This window comes from Tenrec ecaudatus, chromosome 15 (assembly GCF_050624435.1).
Source record: "Tenrec ecaudatus isolate mTenEca1 chromosome 15, mTenEca1.hap1, whole genome shotgun sequence".
NCBI classification, from domain to species: domain Eukaryota; kingdom Metazoa; phylum Chordata; class Mammalia; order Afrosoricida; family Tenrecidae; genus Tenrec; species Tenrec ecaudatus.
In genome coordinates, this window is record NC_134544.1 from 44787210 (window position 1) to 44807801 (window position 20592).

The 20592-nt window shown below is 40.4% G+C and overlaps 1 protein-coding gene across 1 annotated transcript in view; it reads right to left on the reverse strand.

Moving 5' to 3' along the window:
* Nucleotides 1-16347, reverse strand: part of DSG4 (desmoglein 4) — a 31521-nt gene extending 15174 nt beyond the window's left edge. Inside the window, exons 1-9 of the mRNA XM_075533241.1 lie at nt 16104-16347; nt 15921-15946; nt 12121-12156; nt 10551-10682; nt 8238-8393; nt 7783-7927; nt 6703-6869; nt 6331-6465; nt 4124-4309 (exon numbers count right to left, since the gene is read on the reverse strand). Of these exons, the coding sequence (XP_075389356.1) occupies nt 4124-4309; nt 6331-6465; nt 6703-6869; nt 7783-7927; nt 8238-8393; nt 10551-10682; nt 12121-12156; nt 15921-15946; nt 16104-16347 (1227 nt within the window). The remainder of the gene's footprint in view (nt 1-4123; nt 4310-6330; nt 6466-6702; nt 6870-7782; nt 7928-8237; nt 8394-10550; nt 10683-12120; nt 12157-15920; nt 15947-16103) is intronic.
* Between the last annotated feature and the right edge of the window lie 4245 nt (nt 16348-20592).

A 20592-nucleotide genomic window follows, 5' to 3' on the forward strand; every position in this document is an offset into this window, starting at 1 on the left:
AATGGTCAACTATCTGTTGGTTTGCACGGGCCCTCCTGTCCAGGAAGGGATATTTTCTAGTATCCATGGAGCTCAAAGGGACCATAAAAGCACAGAAGATGGGAAGGAGCTTGTGCAGGTGAATAGATTCAGAGGGTGTGAGTCCCTTTTTGAAACCTGTTTTGCTGGCTCCTGATTACATGGGGATGTGCTGCAGGGTGGCAGTTAAGGGCGATTTTGGCATCAGAGAGATGTGGGTTGAATCTTGTCTTTGGCATTTGCCTTCTGTGTGAACTTAGACAAGCCAATTTTCCTTTGATTCCCAGTAATATTTTCTGTAAAAAAGGAATCACAATACTTTCTTCCCAACAGTGGGAGAATTAAATGAGACAGGTGGAAAGCCCAGGGTAAAATAGTTAGTGTTTTGTGACTACCTTATTAGTATTTCTTTGTATGCTATCCAGTAAATATCACAAATAATTTCTTATTGACATTCACAGAAAATCTTGAATTTTCTCATAGTCTCTCTTGTTAGGCAGTAAGTTTCCTAAGAACCAGGAGCATGTCTCACTCACCAGCATGTTCTCAGCCCATCTCAGCTATTTCATTTAATTGTGAATTCTTGGTTATATCCTCAAGCTAACAATAGAGCTCTATAAGGCTTAGTCAATCTCCTGTGACTGAGGGACCAGTGGTAGCACAGCGGTTTAAGTGTTTAGCTTCTAATGGCAAAGCTGGGCGTTCAAACCCACCAGGCTCTCCAGGGAGAAAGTTGCGGGTGTCTGCTTCCTGGAGATCCCTGAAACCCTACGGAGTAGCTCCACTTTGTCTTACTGGGTTGCTATGAATCAAAATCGACTGAAAGCAGAGGAAATGAAAATATTTCCTAAGATAGACATCTCTTCTTGCTGTCACTAAGACTTTAAGATTAATTACACTTTCTGGGTCATTTTGGTATTGTTAAACATACTTTCCCCCAGCTATCCTAAGACACATGAAAAGTTGCCATCCATCAAACATATAATTTATTTCCAAAATATCTGATATTACCGGGTCCAATTTTTCATGAGCTTGACATGTCAATCATTTTCCCAATAAAGTAAGTATACGTTTAAAAGGCCCTTACTCATCACAGACTAAACATCACATCATAGAGAGTACATTGCTTGCACTATTAACATTTGCCAATTAACGAACGTTTTTATGTGGAAGTTAGGAAATGCCTCAAGCCCATGCCTCTTCCATCTATAGCACTGGTGTCAGGTACTCTGATCAGCCACATTACCTTCAATGTTTTGTGAGTCTGTGTGACATTTTGAATATTGCAGCAGGTGTTAGAGCTACAAAGATATGTAGAACACATTGCTTATGCACAAAGGTCTTAGTACTTCAGGGGTCTTGAAAGCAGATGACAAAGAACAGCTACATATTAAAAGGCAAGATGCAAAGCTCCGTGAGTAAATGGTAAAAAGACTCAGAAGGACTGTGTACAGCTTCTCGTTTGAGCGTCAACCAAAATGCACGACTGAAAGTAATTCTGATCCCTGAGATAAAAATGTGACCGAAGAGTTAGCATTGGCTCTCCTGGTAGGTGATCTCTCGTGATCCTTGCCCCCTATCCAGGCTATTAGATAATGGCCCTTCTACCCGTCCCTTCATTTCCATTTTTACTGCTGCCACCTTAGATCATAATTTTAGTACATCAAACTTGTTTCTATCTTTTTTCCTTAACTTTAATCTTCCCTAAATCGAACTCCCAATGTTACTATTATTCTCAATATCCCGGCGCTGTTCTTGGTCTATACTAGGGTTTGGCATCTTTTTCTGTTAAAGGCCAGATAGTACGTCTATTGTTATTTCTGCGCCATATATTGTCTCTGTTACAAACATTCAGCTCTGCAATTGGAGTGTGAATGGAGCTGTAGACAATACATATGTGAGTAGGTGTTTGAATAAAACTTTAGTTACAGAAACAAGTGACAGAGCAGACTGGACCTTCAGGCCATAGTGTGTGGCTTCCCAGACTCAATCAATGTTTCTCAAATGGAAAGCACAGTGTCTGTGCTGGCTGTCCTTGTGTTCCCATTAGGAATTTTAAAAATCTGGAAATCATTTGAAGGGCAATATTACCACAGAGAGGTATAGGGGATGAGACAGTCAGTCAGGGTGCGATGTAGCACCAATGAAGAGTACAGCTTTTCCCCAGTTCCTAAATGCTTCCTCCACCCCAACTACCGTGATCCGAATTCTACCTTGCAAGTCTGGATAGGGCAGAGGTTGTACACTGGTGCATATAGGAGCTTGAGGCACAGGGAATCCAGGGTGGATGATACCTTCAGGACCAGGGGTGTGAGGGATGATACTGGGAGAGTAGAGGGTGAGTGGGTTGGAAAGGGGGAACCGATTACAAGGATCTACATGTGACCTCCTCCCTGGGGGACGAACATCAGAAAAGGGGGTGAAGGGAGACGCCGGATAGGGTAAGATATGGCAAAATAATAATTTATAAATTATCAAGGGCTCATGAGGGAGCGGGAGCGAGGGGAAAAAATAAGAGAACCTGATGCAAAGGGCTTAAGTAGGGAGCAAATGTTTTGAGAATGATGAGGGCAAAGAATGTACAGATGTGCTTTATACAATTGATGTATGTATATGTATCGATTGTGATAAGAGTTGTATGAGCCCCTAATAAAATGTTTTTAAAAAAAGGAAAAAAAGATCATAAAAAAAGGGAAAAAAAGTATACATGCATAAGTTCTCTAATTTTAACCACCACCACACACGTTAACACATGGCATGATGCAACATTTATGGCTATTATATTTTGAGGACAAACAGTAATGTTTTAGATTTATCTACACAACAGAAAAAAACAACAATGTAGAAAGACTCAATATAGAAATGATATATATATTTGCATTAGGTAAGGACTGGAAGATGTTGATAGAAAAAGTAGTCACTAAGATCAATAATCACAATTCACAGTGTATGTAAACAAAGTATTTGAATCTCTCTCTGTGTGTAGCTATGGGCGTATATTTTCCTTCTTTTTTTAAAGGCTCTAAAAAGCAAATTTAATCCTTAACATAAAAGTATCATTATAAATAACAACTGCAAACTGATTTTTAAAAATAAACTTAAAAAGCATTTCTACTTATATTATTTCCTTAGGGCATAGGTTTTCCTAGCTCTAAGTGCCGTTTGTATTGTTTGAGAATTTTAGTTGAGAAAATTTAATATTTAATATTAAATTTAATATTTTAGCTCATTGCTTTAATGTTCCCATTGCCTTAATAGTTTTCAGGTTTGCTTCTGATTTGTCAATTTAGGTATTACAATAGGTATTATTGTAGCCCATGAAGCAAAAGCATGTAGAAGCTAAAGGAAAATTAACTTCCAGGGGGGGAAAAAAAAAGAAGGCAATGTCCTCAAGCCAAGAAAAGGGTTTAAAAAGTTAACCAAAAGCTCAATGGGTGGGAGCCAGCAGTAGCCTTGGGCTAAGGGCTGGGTTCCCAGCAGAAGGTGCCCAACCCACCAGGTTCTTTCTGCCACCTGATTGCTTTCATTCGTGCTACCGCCGACACGCGTGTTCTCCCGGCCCTGCACAGGCTCGATGGCGTCTCACCTCAGTGTCCATGCTTATTTTGATGAAAAAATATTAGCCTCTTGTTTCAATCCCCTTTATTGCATGGAGCTTCTCTCTCTCTCTCCTTCTCTCTCTCTTTTTAAAATCATTTTATTAGGGCCTCATACACCTCTTATCACAAGCTGTACATACATCCATTGTGTGAAGCAGCTTTTCTTATCTCATTAATTATTTTATGTCTCATCCATTTGATAATTTATTTGTTTTGTTTTATAACATCTCCAGCACTATTCATTGTTTTGTATTTCTCATATCAGCATCTGATTTGGGGCGTCTGTCTGGTCTTCTCAACCGGATATCCAGAATGGCGAGAACAACGCAGCTTCTGTGTCTGATAGAGTTGCGGGCTGGGAGCTCAGACTTGGAAAGTACGATTACTTAAACCAATGCTGCTATAAGCACTTTTCATGGGCAGAGAGTTATTTTAAAGACAGATTCTGCCTCTTAGAGTGACTTAAAACTTCTTTGGAAGAAAATTTGGCAGCTCTTATACTGTACCTTGACGACTTTCAAAATGCCTTCATTAGTGTGTGGGTCCGTTTGAATATCAAACCAATTTCCATCATTTCCGGAGAGAATTAAATATTCTGCCAACCAATTGGCAGTGCCTTCTTCATCCAGATCAATTGCTTTCAATCGAATCAGTTCTGAATTTAAACAGTTTTCTTCAATACTTGCTGAGTACTGAAATGATAATTTTATAATCAGTGGATTTTCAACACAGAAATGATGTGATTAATACATAGTTATCATTTAAAATACTCAAATCAACAATTATTTTAAACCCAAACCAAACTCACTGCCATTGAGTCATTTCTATTCTTCAGGAACCGATAAAACAGGGCAGAACTGCCCTTGTGGTTTTCTGAGGCTATAACTGATTCCTGGAGTAGGAAGCCTCTTCTTTGCCTATAGTTATTAATAAATGCCATAAATTCAATATTAAGTGTAAATTTCACATAAGTTAATCAAACTCATTTGCATGAGCTATATGTGAAATTATGGTCAAACTGGCACTTGGTTTCATTTTTCTTGCTCAATTTTAATTTTCTTTAATTTTACTCTCTCCTTTTAGGGGAAAGATTTGACTTTTTCAGAGCAGAGCCAGATAGTAAATGTACTTGGCTGTATGGGACAGAGAGCCCCTCTCCCTGTTATTAACTCTACTATCGTAGCAGGAAACTCTCCACAGACAGCAGTGTAAGAACATAACAAATAACACGAGCCATAGGAATGAGCATGGCTAAAGCCCAACATTTTGATTTTAAACTAAAAGAGACAGCCGACTCTGATTTTCCCTGGACCAGGGTTTATGGTTCCCCTTTACAATGAAAGGGGAAAATAGACGTTAAGTATGCTGTTGGAATTAAATTGTCAAACCATCAGGCTTAAAAAAAGGCGCATCGGTGTTGCTACAGTGTTCTCAGAGGTGTCTGAACACATTTCCACAAATCGATGGTATGCAGATAATAAAGTTTCGCTTTCTGAAAGTCCATGACATCCTGCTGATAAAGATCAAGGATCTGAGTCTTCAGTATGGATCACCACGCAAAGTAAAGAAGACCCAAATCCTCACCACTGGATCATTGGGTCACATCGTGGCAAAATGGAGAAAAGGTTGAAGTTGCCAAGCACCGTGTCTTGCTTGAATCCACAATTAATGCTCATGGAGGCAGAAGTCAAGAGACCCAAAGACACGTTGCACTAGGGTATATCTGCTCACAAGACCTCTTAAGAGCATTGAAAGGCGAGATGTTACTTAGAAGTGTAGGGTTTGCCTCACGTGGTATTTGCCTCACGTGCATTGAAAATTGGACATGGAATAAGGAGGACCGAAGAAGAATCGATGCATTAGAACTGCGCTGCTGGTGAAGAATGTTGAAGGTACCATGGGCTGCTAAAAGGACAATGGTTCTCCCTGGGAAGGTGTATGGCCAGAGCGCTGAGATAAGGATGCTCCACAGGTAAGAATGGCGAGACTTCATCTTACATACTTTAGACCTGTCAGGAGAAACCAGTCCCCGGAGAAGGACATCACGCTTGGTACAGTGGAAAGGGAGCAGAAGAGAGGAAGGCTTTGAATGAGATGGAGCGACACGGTGGTGCAACCGCAGGCTCAGGACGAGGAACAATTGCGTGGATGGTGCCGGACGTGGCAGTGCTTTGTTCTGCTGTGCACAGGGTTATTGTGGGAGCCGACTCGATGGCACTTAACAATATCAACCAGGTGAATCGAGTCTGCGCACATATCAACAGCTCTCACAGAGAGCGTTTGCAGAGAATAGTTTCTCAAAGGCAAACGAGCAAATTAAAGGTTGTTGTGCTTGGTGCCGTTGAGTTGACTCTGACTCATAGATGCCTCATGTGTAACGGAACGAAACACTACCTGGGTCTGTGCCCTGTTCACAATTGTTGTTATGCATGACGTCATTGTTGCAGTCACTGGGTCAGTCCATGTCGTTAAGAGTCTTCCTCTCTTTTCACTCTACCAATCATGATGTCCCCTCTCCTAGGGACCGATCTCTCCTGATAACATGCCCAAGTACATGCGCTGTATTCAACTTTCTAAGATTATAAATAAGAACTTATAAAGTAGAGCTGAGTACTTCCAGATATGTAACAGAACCAAGATCACCAACTAGCAGGAAAGCAAGTGGACTCTTGCCCCTCAATCCATGAAGTGGATTCTAGGAGCGGACACTTACGGAAGTTTTCTCCAAGGTGGGGAAATTATCGTTGACGTCTAAAACCTTGATTCTACAGCCACAGTTGGCAGACAATCCATCTGGGGCCCCGTCCCGATCTGATCCACTCACAAGGAGATTATACACGCTGTGTTCCTGAATTAGGATGAAAAGAATCATAAGAGTTTGGTCTTGTGTTGAATAAAATGTATCACATTCCGTGTGCACATCTCAAGTGAAATTGAGATGGAATTTAATTTTCATTGAAGAATCAGTTTCATTCTCTCCTTCCTTTACATTACATTACAGTGAGCACCCACACAGATCATTTCATCACCCCCTTTTAAAAATGGGACCTTTTGTTTCTCATCTTTCATTCATAAAGGGCTTTACCTCTCTGTCAAGAAAACTGGACATGGTGCGGACTTCTCCCGTGTACCTGTTCAGAATGAACATGGGTGCACTTGCGGGCTCCTGCGAGATGATCTTATAGGCGATTTTAGAATTCAGGTGGTTGTCTTCATCTGCATCTGTGGCACTTAACTTGACGACCAGTGTGTCTAACATGAAGATGGAGATGGAGAATGTTTGGGGGCTGTGTTAGAATTAGCTCAGCATAACATCCAACATAGGAAGGCAACTAGCCGGCCTTCTGTTTTCTCTCTGTTCTCATTCTCCATGAGAATGCATTACCCACCACAAGTTTGAAGGACGCCATTGTTTAAAGAAGCAATTGTGGTTTGCTTTTAAAAAATGCACAGCCGTGTGAAGTGTGCTTGCATTCCTTAATCATTTACTTCTTGCATTTCTATGAAAGATGTTGTTCAGATAGTATCCTCTTATCCATAGGGTAAATTAGTAGCAAAATTAAATGATTTCCAATATGTGAAAAAAAGCAGCTCTATAGCCTCTCTGTATCAACATAAAGCCAAGGAAAACCAATATTGTCAGTTTGCTTTTGGCAAGGTCTTGCTATGGATATTAACAAAAAAGGCTTAAGATAAGATACAGTTTAAGAAAATGTAGCATTGCAATTGTTTATTGAGCATCTATATTCATTATTTCCATGTATCCAGAGAGCGTTGTAGAATAACACCACTTCACTCAACAGCCACGCGTACATAATTAATGAAAAGAAGTTGTCTCTGTCTTCACAGGAAAAGGCTTTCCATTACTTATAGGAACAAAAACTAGGCAACCTACGCCACACCCCAGAACACCAGCCCACATGACATGCTTTCCAGGTGGAATCGGTCCCTGGGTTTCTTTGCTTTCTAGCCAGGCTTCAAGTAATAAAGATCATTTTAAGAATGTTAGTACAGAGCACCAGGGATACCCTGCAAACCGAAAGAAGCGCGACTAATGATGCTTGTTCAGAAACTGCCCTCGAAGGAGGGGCTCAAACAAGGAGCCAGTGAGGCCTCAGTCATCGCTCATCCTAGCAGTGGTTGGCATGATTGCCATCGGACTTACTCGCATCGCAGTTTTCTTCAATACTGGCTGTGTAGATATTTTGGGTAAAGACTGGTGGATTGTCATTTATGTCCATCACTTTGACTCTAAGTTCAAGAGGTCTTTCTAAGTCTTCACCCCGTGAATTTAAAGCCCGGCAGTAGATCTGTGGGAAGTTAGGGGGGGAAATTGTCTTTCTCAGCCAACAGAAATGAAGTAACATGCTTGAAATACAGAAGGGAAAATGCAGACACATTTTCTGTAAACCTGACTCTATTCCCATCTAGTAATTTAGATTTGACCAAACCATTCACAGACATGCCCACCTCGTGTACCAAATCTTACACATCCACATTCTATCCATTCCTCCAAGGTTTTGTTTGGTTTTATACAAACCAAGTATTTCTCCTGAGACATATATTTTTAAAAGGAAGAACACTAATATGAATACATTAAAATATACTTCTGCGACTCACCAAAAAAATTGGAGTTATCTCTCTGTCCACCACTGAAGTGATGTTAATTTCCCCAGTCCGTGGATTAATGGTGAATACTCCATAAGGTGGTCGGTCGATCCCCACCCCAGAGATGCGATATGTAATCTTCTGGTTAACTTCACAGTCTGATCGAATCTGCATGGAAAATGGCTATGATTGGTACCTGATTTCCAGCCCACCACGAATGTTAGATGGTAGGGTAGTGGCTTTGTAAAGTGTGCACCTCATCATAGCCCCATGCACTTGGAATAGAAACCAAACAGCATGATTTAGTCATTAGGTGACCTTGGAAAATTTGCTTAACTCCACCAACCACCAACTTAAAATGGCCATGATAGTATTTACATAATCTTTCTGAGTTAGAATTGTGCTATAATGTCTCATAGGGTTACTGTAGGAAAAATAGGAGGTAAATTATATGTAGCTCATTCCAATTCCTTGATGCTGGATTTGTTGTTAACTAACAATACATAATTAATTCTCTGATGTCCTTGAATGAAGAGAAAGAATTTGACAGAAGAGATCACACCCAATACTATTTCAAAAAATGATGTCATATTCATATTACCTTACCTCAACTTGAGATTCAATTAAAATGGTGGATTACTTAAGGAAATAGAGTGTTTGTAAGTATGGGTAATATTTTTATTAATCAAACTCACCCTATTGCGCTGTCAAATAGATTTTATGACAAAAGTCTGTCATTTAGACTTTTTTATAGTTTATATTCATTTATCATCAATTATTTAATTTCAAAATTTTAAATTTCACTTATAAATGGAAGATGAGTGCATTCAGTTAAGTATCATGGTTTGTTACTTGAGTACCTATGATTAAAGAAAGATCTGGAAATATGACTTTCATTGTTTTTATTGTAGCTGCCAATTCCAGTTCACAGGGACTTCAGATAACAGAATCAAACTTTTTTGTAGGGTTTTTCAACTGTAATCTCTATGGGAACAAACAAGTCTCTTTTCTGCAGAGCTACTGGGTGGGTTTGAACTACTAACGTTTCTATTAGTAATGCAGTCCTTAACTGTTGTGCGGCCAAGTTTCCAAAGCTCCATTCTAATCCAAAGATAATTTTTATATAGACAATAATCCAGGAAACCCCCCCAAATAAAAATGTTTAAATAAAATATATACTATGAGTGGAATAACATAAACCATGACTGTGAGCTGCATGGAAACAATAGACATTTTAAAGATTTTTAAAATTTTGAGACCTTCTGAGAGAGACTATCTCTTTGTTCCTGGACTGATGTTACAAAACCAGTCCCCCGTCTGCCACAAATCAGACCTTTTCTTTTGCATACTGTTACACAATCGTTTCAGAACCTCGAAATCAAAGGCTCGATTAACAGTCTGATCTGGTGGAACGAATGGTAACTAAAGGGCACAGTCTTAGAGGTTCTACCAATTTCTACCTAAATGGTCAGTCTGGTCATTTAAAGAAGTTTGAGTATAGTTCCATGTTTTCTCCCACTCTCTCCAGGACTCTCTAATGTGATCTGTTTCAGGGCAGTTGGTAGTGGTAAGCTTGTCTCAGGTTGTGGAGATTGAAGTCTGCATGGTCCATTACTCCATTGGCACATCTGTTTCCATGCATATTCAATTATTTTTCTTCTCTTCCTTCTGGGCAGGGAGAGACTAATCATTGCGCCTTACATGAACACTCAAAAGCCTTTAAGACTCCAGTCACTACTCACCCGAGAAGGGTGTAGAACATTGTCTTTGTGGACTTTCTTACACTGATTGACTTTGGTGTCCCCTGAATCCAGAGACTCATTCCTCCAACGTATTTGATTATGTCTAAGAAGTTTTCATATCTTTGTTTATTACCCATTTTCTTTTAACTATATTTCTTTATTAATAGCAATTCTTTGTGAAGAGTTTCTTAGATTTTTGGATGTGAGGACCTAGTAAGAAATTTTGATAACATTTATACTTTCTGGGAGTGAATTAATCAGTTTATAAAGCTTTGGCTTTCCAGAGGAATAATCTGCATACATATCTAAGCTCCCTATAGCATATACATACAATAACGAATAGTAAACAAATAGATGAACAAAGTAGAGTTATATTGGAGATAGATACTTCACTTCTAGGATATGCCCACCCCCTCCAACCCCATCACAAGCTCCATAGCAGCCTCTTAGAACATGATGATCAAGTTGACGCTTCAGCAGCAACGTGAACAAGTGATGACACCCCATCTTCTAGCCCCATTCTAGAGTAGGGTGCGCTTTCCTGCCCTGCACTTAGGGCACTCCCCCTTGTTTCATCACTTACTTTGGCAATTGGATTCCTCTTTGAGTTGTCTTCTCCTTCTCGACAAGCTGCTGCAAACTTGATCCACTCCCTTTTTTGTCTTCTGACAGTTTGCCATTTGGTTGTACCATTTTCCATGTCTAATTCTTTCACCTTAAGAAAAAATAAAATTCTTATAGTCTTAGTATTTTTCTTTTTTTAATTATTATTTTTTAGTATTTTTCTTATAGTACATAACCATATTAATTTAACATTATGAATATATCCAGAAGAAACAATTATATTAGACTTCACCAAATAAAATCTTTTAACTAATCTAATACTGAAGAAAGATGTAGCCTTGCCATCCCCAGATTAGCTATTTTTTTATTTTTAATGATTTCACTTCTAACTACTTATTTTGTTGAAACAAATGTGATTAGCTATATATAAAGATAAGGATATATATAATAGTATGCAATTTGTTGTAATTTTTCTTCTTTAAACTAGCTTCGCCTTGCCTACCTTATTTCTCATTGAGACATGACTATACTTCACAGCTTCTAGAGTTTAAAAGATTGCTGGCATCTCATGTGAGTACATGCCACACAAAACAAAAGTTGCGCTCTTGATGAGGACACCACAGAGCGTTAGAATCCAAATAAATTGTTGCAAGATAAAATATTATTAGCTGAATTAATGATGCCTACAATAATCTCATAGACACTGGTATGACGTCTCTGTGTTACACATGTGGCCCTCTGTTGGTCATATGTTTTTCCCCTGGTAGGTTTGTATGCTGTCATTGGAGGTTGTCTATGAATTTTCACTATGAAAGAGTTTAGAAATGATAAGACGTGTACGGCCATCACATACAGGTATGTGTAAGTGCTGATGCACTTATCAAGTACACTGATAGCATTCTGAAGCGCAGGCTTGATTGAAAACCCACCCATGGAGTGCAGAGGTCCCATGTGAATGGAACCGACTCCTTGAAGGATCAAAGCATTTATATTAGGCCTTATTTTGATAAAAGTTTCTGAAATACAGCACACATGCTCTACTTTTGTCAACAATAGTCATTTGATTTTTCAAATGATTTAAGGTGATCATAATGATTGTTTAACAACAATAACAAACAAAGCCCGGCCAAAGCATTTGGTAGATTTCTTTTGTGATGCTAGTAAAATAGGAACCAGATTCTCTGTTCTATTTAATTATGAGCACATATATATTTTTTATATTTTGGATTTTCTATCTTCCCCTCTTGGATAAAACATCAATTGTCTGTCTTACTAATGTAAGAAATGCTTTCTTTTTATTCTAAGGCTTTATCTTGCTTCCTTTGCTTTGCAATAGGTTGGGACACATATAAATAAACGGCTAGGATACCTGGAGATGTAGGAGTTGCTAAAAGATGAAATTGTCAAAAACTGCTGAACAAGCAGGGGAATTAGAGGTCTGGAAGTCTTACTATTACTATTTTAGTTGAGTAGAGGTTATTTCTCTAACTTTTATCTGAATGACTATGGTGCAAGCATTCTGAATCTTGATATATAATGCATTACAAAATTAACTTTTTCGTTTAGAAAATAATTTTATTAAACATTACCTCAACAATAAATTCACTGTTAACTTCTAGCACCACCTGTTAAAGAAAGCACAGAATTAGCATGCATTTTCATAATTCAAAAGGAACTTAGAGACATCTACTATGTGACTTATTGATTTCTTTTTTAAATCATTTTTTGGGGAGTTCTTACAGATATTGTAACATTCCATAGTTCCGTCACATCAAACAGTATTGTATACTTGATACCACAGTCAGTTTCAAAACATTCTCCTTCATCTTGAGCTCCTTGATATCTGCTCCTCTTGATCCCCTCCCCAACCCTTATTATTATTTTATATCTATGTATATCTATATTCATATCCATCCATCTATCTATCTATCTATCGATCAATCTATCTATCTATCTATCTATCTATCTATCTATCTATCTATCTATCTATCTATCTGTCTATGAGAGAGCCATATCTTACACTGTCTAATATATCCATTCTCCTATAATCCTGTTGTTGGTTCCCCACGGGTGAGGTTATACAGTGATCATTGCTATCAGCTCCCCCTTCTCTCCCTCTGCCCCCTCTTTTCCTGTACCCTCAGGAAACCGCTACTCTTACTACTTTTTCTGTGGGGTTACCTATATTGGTTTTCAAGAATTGAAATTTACCAATGACCATATGCAAGTCTAACAAGGTTAATGAGGTAGAACTGAAACCATAATAGCAGGGGAAGAAATGTTAAAGAACTGGAGGATAGTTACATGTTTCATCAGTGCTATTCTGCACCCTGGATATTTCATCCCTTCCTTTTGGCCCTTCTGTGAGGACTAATTATTCAACAGGTGGGTTTTGGGTCTCCACTATATCCACCCTCCTTCACAGAATTTGGTTGCTTATTTTTGACCTGATACCTAATCCCATCGATATCTCATGATCACACAGGCTGGGTGCTTCTTCAATGTGGGCTTTGTTGCTTCCCTGATAGATGACCACTTGCTTATCTTCAAGCGTTTAAGACCCCAGGTGCTATATCTTTTAATAGATGAACACCATCCGCTTTCTTCACCACACTGGTTTATGCACCCATTTGTCTTCAGTGTTCATGTAGGGAAGGTGAGCAATCTACATGTCGTGCCACATTATAAGAATAAACTGTTTTTGTCCTGAGGTAAGAGTTAAGTATAGGTCCCAAGCCCATCTGCTTCCTTCTTGTATTTACACACACACACACACACATACACAAACACACAAATCACCTATCTTTACATATATGCATCTCTCGCTATATATATTCTTTTTTATTCCTGCCTCATTATCATGCTTACCCATCATTCACATCTCAGTAATTTCTCTTGGAAACATTTCTATTGATCAAACATGACCTGAAGCGCTACACCCTCCTTGCCACCTATTTTAGAACCCTTATTATTCCCTTGTCCATGCCATGAATGGCTCATGCTGCCCTCCCCACCTCCTTCCCTCCCGTACTGTCCCCCACCCCCACTTGCTCTGGAACTACCAGTCGAGTCACTGTCTCCTTGGGATTGCTTATCCTGCCTATCTTTTGTGGACTGACACCAAAGTTTATACATATATATTTGTGTGTGACCTCTGTGGAAAATGTGGGTACTAAAAATCAACAGTAGAGGCTTTTAAACTATTAGGGAAGATAAACACATAACTTTAAAGCATGTTAGGTTGGGATAACTGAGGTAACAGTGCATACAATGGAAAAGGTGGGCAGATAACTCAAATGGTCAAAGTTAATTTTGTGCGACCTCCAAGAAGAGGAGGGGTTTGGAAGGATTTTGCAGGGTGAGTTTGTTTTGAGAGAAACCATTGATGGGGAAAGACGTTTCCACCAGAGTCAAACCTGTACGGAGATGTAAAGGCACTTGATAGATCACCCGGGAGGAGTGAGTAATCGTGTGACATGAAAGGTGGAGGCAATCGTGAAGAGCCGTGGAGACAAAGTTTGCAGTGTCAGATCATGAAGTGCTTTGTGTATGGCACTAAGGAGTTTGGACTCTGCTTTCAGCAATGCCTGTGAGAGTGACTGGAACCAGAGGAAGAGAATAACAAAGAGGACAAGGGGAGTGGGGGAGGGAAGAAAGAAAAGCACAAAGCTGAATATGAGGGCAGGGAGGCTTGATGAACAACCTGCTCCAGTGAAGAAGACCAAGAAATAATCCTCCGTATTATCAGGTCTAATGATCTCCTGTACCTGTAATTTTGATTCTGCCATTTCTAATCTTTCATGTACCGCCCCCCCCGTGTGATTATGATTTGTCCTCCTTTCCCCTGGCTTGTTCTTTTTGTCTCCTCTGTCTACTTTCCCCATAAACCCTCCTTCCTTTGCTTTTAAATTGGCTATTTGGACATAGTCATTAACATATACACAGCTTTGGAATCAAAACTCTTTCTCCTGGTCACCATTCAGCCGAATAATAGATCAGTTTATAAACTAAATATCACCCATGAGTAATATAATAATCCTTAAACAACTAACTATGAGAGGCAAAATGGTCAACCTTTACCAAAAAGCAAAGAGGGAAAGAGATTTAATCACTGGAAATTGTGTAACAGAAGATAAGTAAGGTGACGATAATGCTGATATCTTATAAAAATTGTCACCAATACACAGAACAATGTGTTTAAAAATTGTAAAGGGGAAATCTAATTTGGTATGTGAACTTTCACCTAAAACATAGTAAGCTATTACTTATGAAACATATGTCATGAAATAACTAACCCTTCGATCCCCATCAGACCTGTTGCCATTGAGGTGATTCCAAATCACACTAACCCTAAACGACAGAGTGGACCTGCCACACACAGATTCCCATATAGGTGACACCATGATACATGGAGAAAAGATGGAAGTTATCAAAGATTTCATCTTGCTTGGATTCACCATCGGTGGTCCTGGCAGCAGCAGCCAAGAAATCAAAGGACGCATTGCATGGAGTAAATCTGCCTCATGAGACATCTTTAAAGTGTGGAAGAGAACTAATGGACACTTGCCCTTAGTCAGGGCATTTCCATCACCTCATATGCAGGCGAAAGGTAGACATTGGATAAGAAAGACTGGCAAAGAGTCGGTGCATTTGAATGAGAGTGCTTCAAGGATACTGAGGGTGCCGTGGACCGACCCAAACAAACGAATGTGGGTTAAGGAAGCACAGGCAGCAAGATGCATCTATATACCTTGGTCGGGTTATGAGGAGAGGCCGGTCCCCGGAGAGAGACGCCATGCTTGGCAAAGTGGAAGGGCAAGGACAAAGAGGGAGCCCCTGGACCAGATGGACTGACCGGGTGACCGCAGCCATGGGCTCAGCCCTGACAGCAGTCGTGAGAGTGGTACAAGCCTGAGCAGTGGCTGGTTCTGTTGTGGAGAGGAGTTAGAACTGACTTGAGGACCCTTCACAACACCAGCAACACTGATGGAGACAGACACCCCCATCTTCCACCGGGGAGCAGGGGCCGCTGAGTCAAACAGCCAACATGTCCATTTGGTCAAGGGCTGACCAACTGTGCCGCCGGGGAACCTCGAGCGTAGCATCAGCCTCACATTTCTTTGACCTCCTTGCATGTTAAAAGTTGAATAAAGATTATTTCTACCTTCTCGAAAGCAGCATGTTACCTGCTTACTGGAGGATGCCATGACCTTTTTGGTTCCTGTGTGCCTTCGCCGTACTACTACATTCAAACAATTAGATCTTCCCTCTTTGGCCAATCATACCATTCAGTCTCCTTTCTCGCTACTTCACTTCCACTACCGTATCTAATCTCTTCTTTCGGAACCTTGGTTCATCACCAACTTCTGCCACAACTACACACCACTACCATCATCACCACCAACACTTCTTGCCCTTGTCCCTTTTCTTACCCTTCTCCTACTGACAGAATCCGCTCTGCACCCCCAGCCTGGTCTCTCAATCTCTCCTGAGCCTCGGCCTGGCAGAGTCCTTGCTTTAGAGATCTGTCTTCTGACCCTCTGTCTATGTCAGCAAATAGCCACCAGAGTACGTGTTCTGTCCGTCACACTTCTTTTCATGACCCTATTTCCTTTAATAGCTTCACTTCCTTCTACATCAAATAACAGTCTTGTTTGGACCAACTTCACTTCTTCATCCTTTATATCTATCCCCAAATTTAAAAGCACATTGAAATTAAACAAATGAAATCCCTGAGTCATCATTTGACTTGAGTCGTCAAATAAAACATGCAAGCCTTTTGCTGAATTCTCTGCTTCTAGTAATAGTATTTCCATTCTCCCAGAATGCCGTGCCTGATCCTCCAGAATCATCTAGTTCTTTTTCCCCTAGGAGTTACTACCATCTGTACATCCCATCACTTATTTCATAATGTTTCCATTCTCTCTTTTTCCAGGGCTACTTCAGCACTTATGTTCAGGTTCTGTGATGTCTTAACACTCACTGCCATCAAACCAACTCATAGCAAACCTGTAGGACAGGGTAGAACTGCCCCTGTGGGTTTCCAAGACTATGCCTTTTTAAGAGAATAGAAAGCCCCATTGTTCTTTTTGGAACTGCTGGTGGTTTTCAACTGCCTACTCTTCAGATCACAGCTGAACTGGTAACCACTACCCTACCAGGGCACCAACTATGTATTACCTATACAGTGTCAAATTACCCAAAATCTGACAGAGAATCACAAATGGTTGCACTGTGTTGCTTACCCACCCACAATCAGTAAGGACAAGTGTAGCTGCAGAATCTCAAAGCTATAATCAATGCAATAACAATTTTAACCTCAAATTATAGTGAGTCCTAGCTGGGGTTCTGTTCTACCAGAGAATGTGTCAGTCATTTCCAGGTATTAGTGGTATAAACATTCTCATCCTGATTTCTCTCTGCTCGCAAATGGCGTGTAAGACAGTATTATGTCTACTCAGCGACATGAAAGTGGGCCCAAGTCACCGTTCTACCGACTGAGTTATCAGCTCAGTCCCTACCACTTCTTTTGTATCATTTGATCTTATTTCATTCCTGGTTATGATTTAGCTTGTACTTCATATAATGGTAGCCACGAGGAATGAGAAATACAGCCGTTTCTCCTGATTACCCCTAATACTATTTGATAGGGGTCTTACAAATGTTTACTCATGTAAACCTAAAAATTTTTTTTGTGCAACTATGTGCTTTCTCCATTTTTCCATAGTGATGTCTAAAAAAGTGCCATAATGAATATATGATGTTTCAGAGGATGACATTTTAGAATTCTGTAAATATTGGTACCTAAAAAAACCCTGTGACATAACTTTTAAATGCAGCCAACAGACTCTAAATAGCATAGCCATGATACACAATGCTATCGATTAAATTAAAATAAAGATGAATAGTTCCTCTTAAACAACAAGGAGTTTTAGTTTTTTCTCTTGAACTCTAATGTCCAATGGCCAGTCAATAAGTCATTCTACTGAAACATATTTTTTAACTTTATATTCCTTTAAAAGCATTTTTCTGCTTTTATTCAACAGTGTACCAAACTTCTCTATAACAAAACTCTGCATAAGCGTGGGCATTCTCTTTAATTAAAATGTCTGTTATTGCAAGACTCTGAAAATTCTCACAGGAGGACCAGCGGCACAGTGATTGCCTGTTAGGCTCTTGGTCTCCAGATCAGCAGTTTGAAGTCACTAGCTGCTCCTGGGGGCCAAGACAAGACTTTCTACTCCTCGGAAGAGTTCCCCTCCTAGAATCCCCCCGGGGCAGTTATACCCTGTCCTGTAGGAGCTGACACAGCAGCAGTGGGCCCTCTGTGGTATTGTCGTGTAGCAAAGTGTATCTGCCAGGGGAGAGGGATTATTTTCCCTTTAAAATGAGAGTTGGCAGAGAAAAATCAGCTTCGTATACCCAGATCGATTTGCAAAATACCACCTCTGTCCAGCTACCAAGACACTTCCAAGTTATAGTGACTTCGTAGGACAGCATAAAGCTGTTCTTTGAGATTTCCAAAACTGTAAACCTTTACAGAAGCAGACGGTCACACCAGAGCTGCTGGTGGGCTTGAACTGCTGACCTCGTGCGGTTAGAAGCCCAATGCTTAACTGACTGTGCTCCCAGTGTGCTCTTTGTCTCTCTCTTTATATATATAAGGCCTATCTATATAAGTTCTCTCTCTTTGTGTGTATGTGTATATATGTGTGTGCTAAGTTCTCTTGACCTTGTTCATGACTTCTAAATGGTTGCTCTCAGACTGAAGAGAACCCTAGGGATTCTTGAGCCTAAACTGCATGTCATTTTATCATACTCAACACATTTTGTTTTGAAGACCATGGCCGTGGCCCTGTCAGACCAGCAGGGCTTTGTTCTCTAGCAGAACTTAGATTAAGCAGATGGGGCCTCTGAAGACACCTTTGTGACATTTCCACTTATAACTCAGCGTTCTGAGCTGACAGGAGGGCGACAAACCCCAGGCCCTCTCAAATGCCTCACTTTATATGCAGATCCCCCTGAAGGAACTCTGTAGGTAAGGAAAAGGCTTTTCTTTTTCATTTGAATCCCTGGATCCAAGATATATTAAATATTGCCAGGAAGCACTTCACGGTCCAAGAAACACCAATGAATGAGTGTTTGGGAAGAAATACAATCTTCCCACAAATTGGACGAAGTAGCCCAACTGTCTGAACCTTACGTGAGCTGTGAAGAATAGCTGCATGGTCAACTTAGAAACCGGTTGTCCATCAAATTTACTTATGAGAGCACACGGTGGGCCAGCCCTCACTGGGTTCTGTGACTTGGTATGAGAGTCTAGGTGGAAGACAGCCATACAAAATGCAAGTGGCTAACCCAGCCACCGGAATGGAGAGTACTAGCCAAGGGGAGTTAGATAAATGTGCTTGTGAGGGAGCAAAAATAGCCTGGAGAGATGTGTAGTGTCCTGAACATACAGACAGAATGCTCTTTAGAAGGGAGGATGGGTAATACAAAAAAAAGAAAGAAAGAAAGAAAGAGAGAAAGAAGGGAGGATGGGGAAGCATTGTCTCACATGCTCTGAGACGTCATCAGGAGAGACTAGTCTCTGGGCAAGACATCCTGAACACCCTCGTAAACACAGATGGATACAGCGGTTGTGATAATGCGCTCAAACAAGAACAATGGTGAGGCTGGCATGGGGCGGGCAGTGTTTTGTTCTGTTGTACACAGGTCATTCTGCGTGGGAGCTGCCTCAGCAGCAGCCAATAATTACAACCATGTCAATGTGTAAGCAGGAATTATATAGTGACGTGATGGGGTAAGAAAGACGAGTTAGAAACTAAATACATAGATTCATTCATAAATATGTGACAGGCTCTGTTCTCTCTCTCTCCATTCCTACAGATCATGAAGTGTATGTGCTACGCGAGATACTAGGTGTTTGATACTCTATTTCCATGTAACCTTTAGGGAGTTGCTGAAATATTTTGAGCCTTGTTTTCTCTTTAAATCCTTGCTCTGAGAAAGAATGTGATGCTCTTAAATGAAGCATATGGAATCTAAGTTATGGTATGCCTTTTGCAATGTTAGAATTCTCCTTAGTTTCTCACAGGTGGACAGTATTTAAAGTATTAGCTACTGAACAAGCTGACGTTTCTTCTTTACAACTTACCTTTTTAAAAAAAAATCATTTCATTGGGGGCTCATCATAATCCATCCATCCATCCATTGTATAAAGCAAATTTGTTACCCTCATCATTCTCAAACAACTTACCTTTTTGATGTCAGTTTTGAAGCCATTTGCACCTCTAGGACCAACTTATTAATAAGCAGGTCTCTGCTGAAAAATACTTATAAAAATAATTGAGTGAAGCAAATGCCACCCTCATCGGGGTATGGCAGAGGTGCCAGGTTCAAGACTAATTATACTGCTTTTTTGTTTATAATTGAAGGTCTATCATGAATGGCATTTTAGTTCAGCCTTATAATTTTCTGCACAGAAAGGAAAGGCAGGCATTTCTCATGCAAGCCGTCCCTGCCGGTTTCTCTCCGTCACTCCTTCCACACGCCCTATCATCAGAGCTGCGGTCCCTGAGTGGGGAATTCCGCTTGGGAAAGGGAAGGGGAAACCACGCTGTGACTCAAACAAGGGGTCCTTGTTCTAGTAGCATCTCCTTCCTGCAATGCCCGTGGCATCAAGTGCTCTCCTGACCCAGTTTTGAAGTCCTGTCTGGAGGCTGATCTACTGCCCTTTTCAAACAGCGGATGGAGACCACTCTCTAGTCACTCCTTTTGTCAGGTTGCTAGGCTCCAACGTCATTATTCACCCAATGATAGGGAACCAGGAACTCAGGAGAGTCCCTAGGCCCCCTTGGCACCCAGGGATTAATGAAAATGCCCAACTCTCAGGATGCCTTCATAGCCCAGGTAGTCCCAATCCGTTTGCCACGTATAAGCCTTCTTCTATCATTCCAAACTGTTGTTAACTCCTCTGAACCCCATCCTCTTCCCGCCCAGTACAAACCCAGTGGAGCCTGGCAGTGTGGCGTTTTGTACTTCCTTGTTTCTGGGAACTG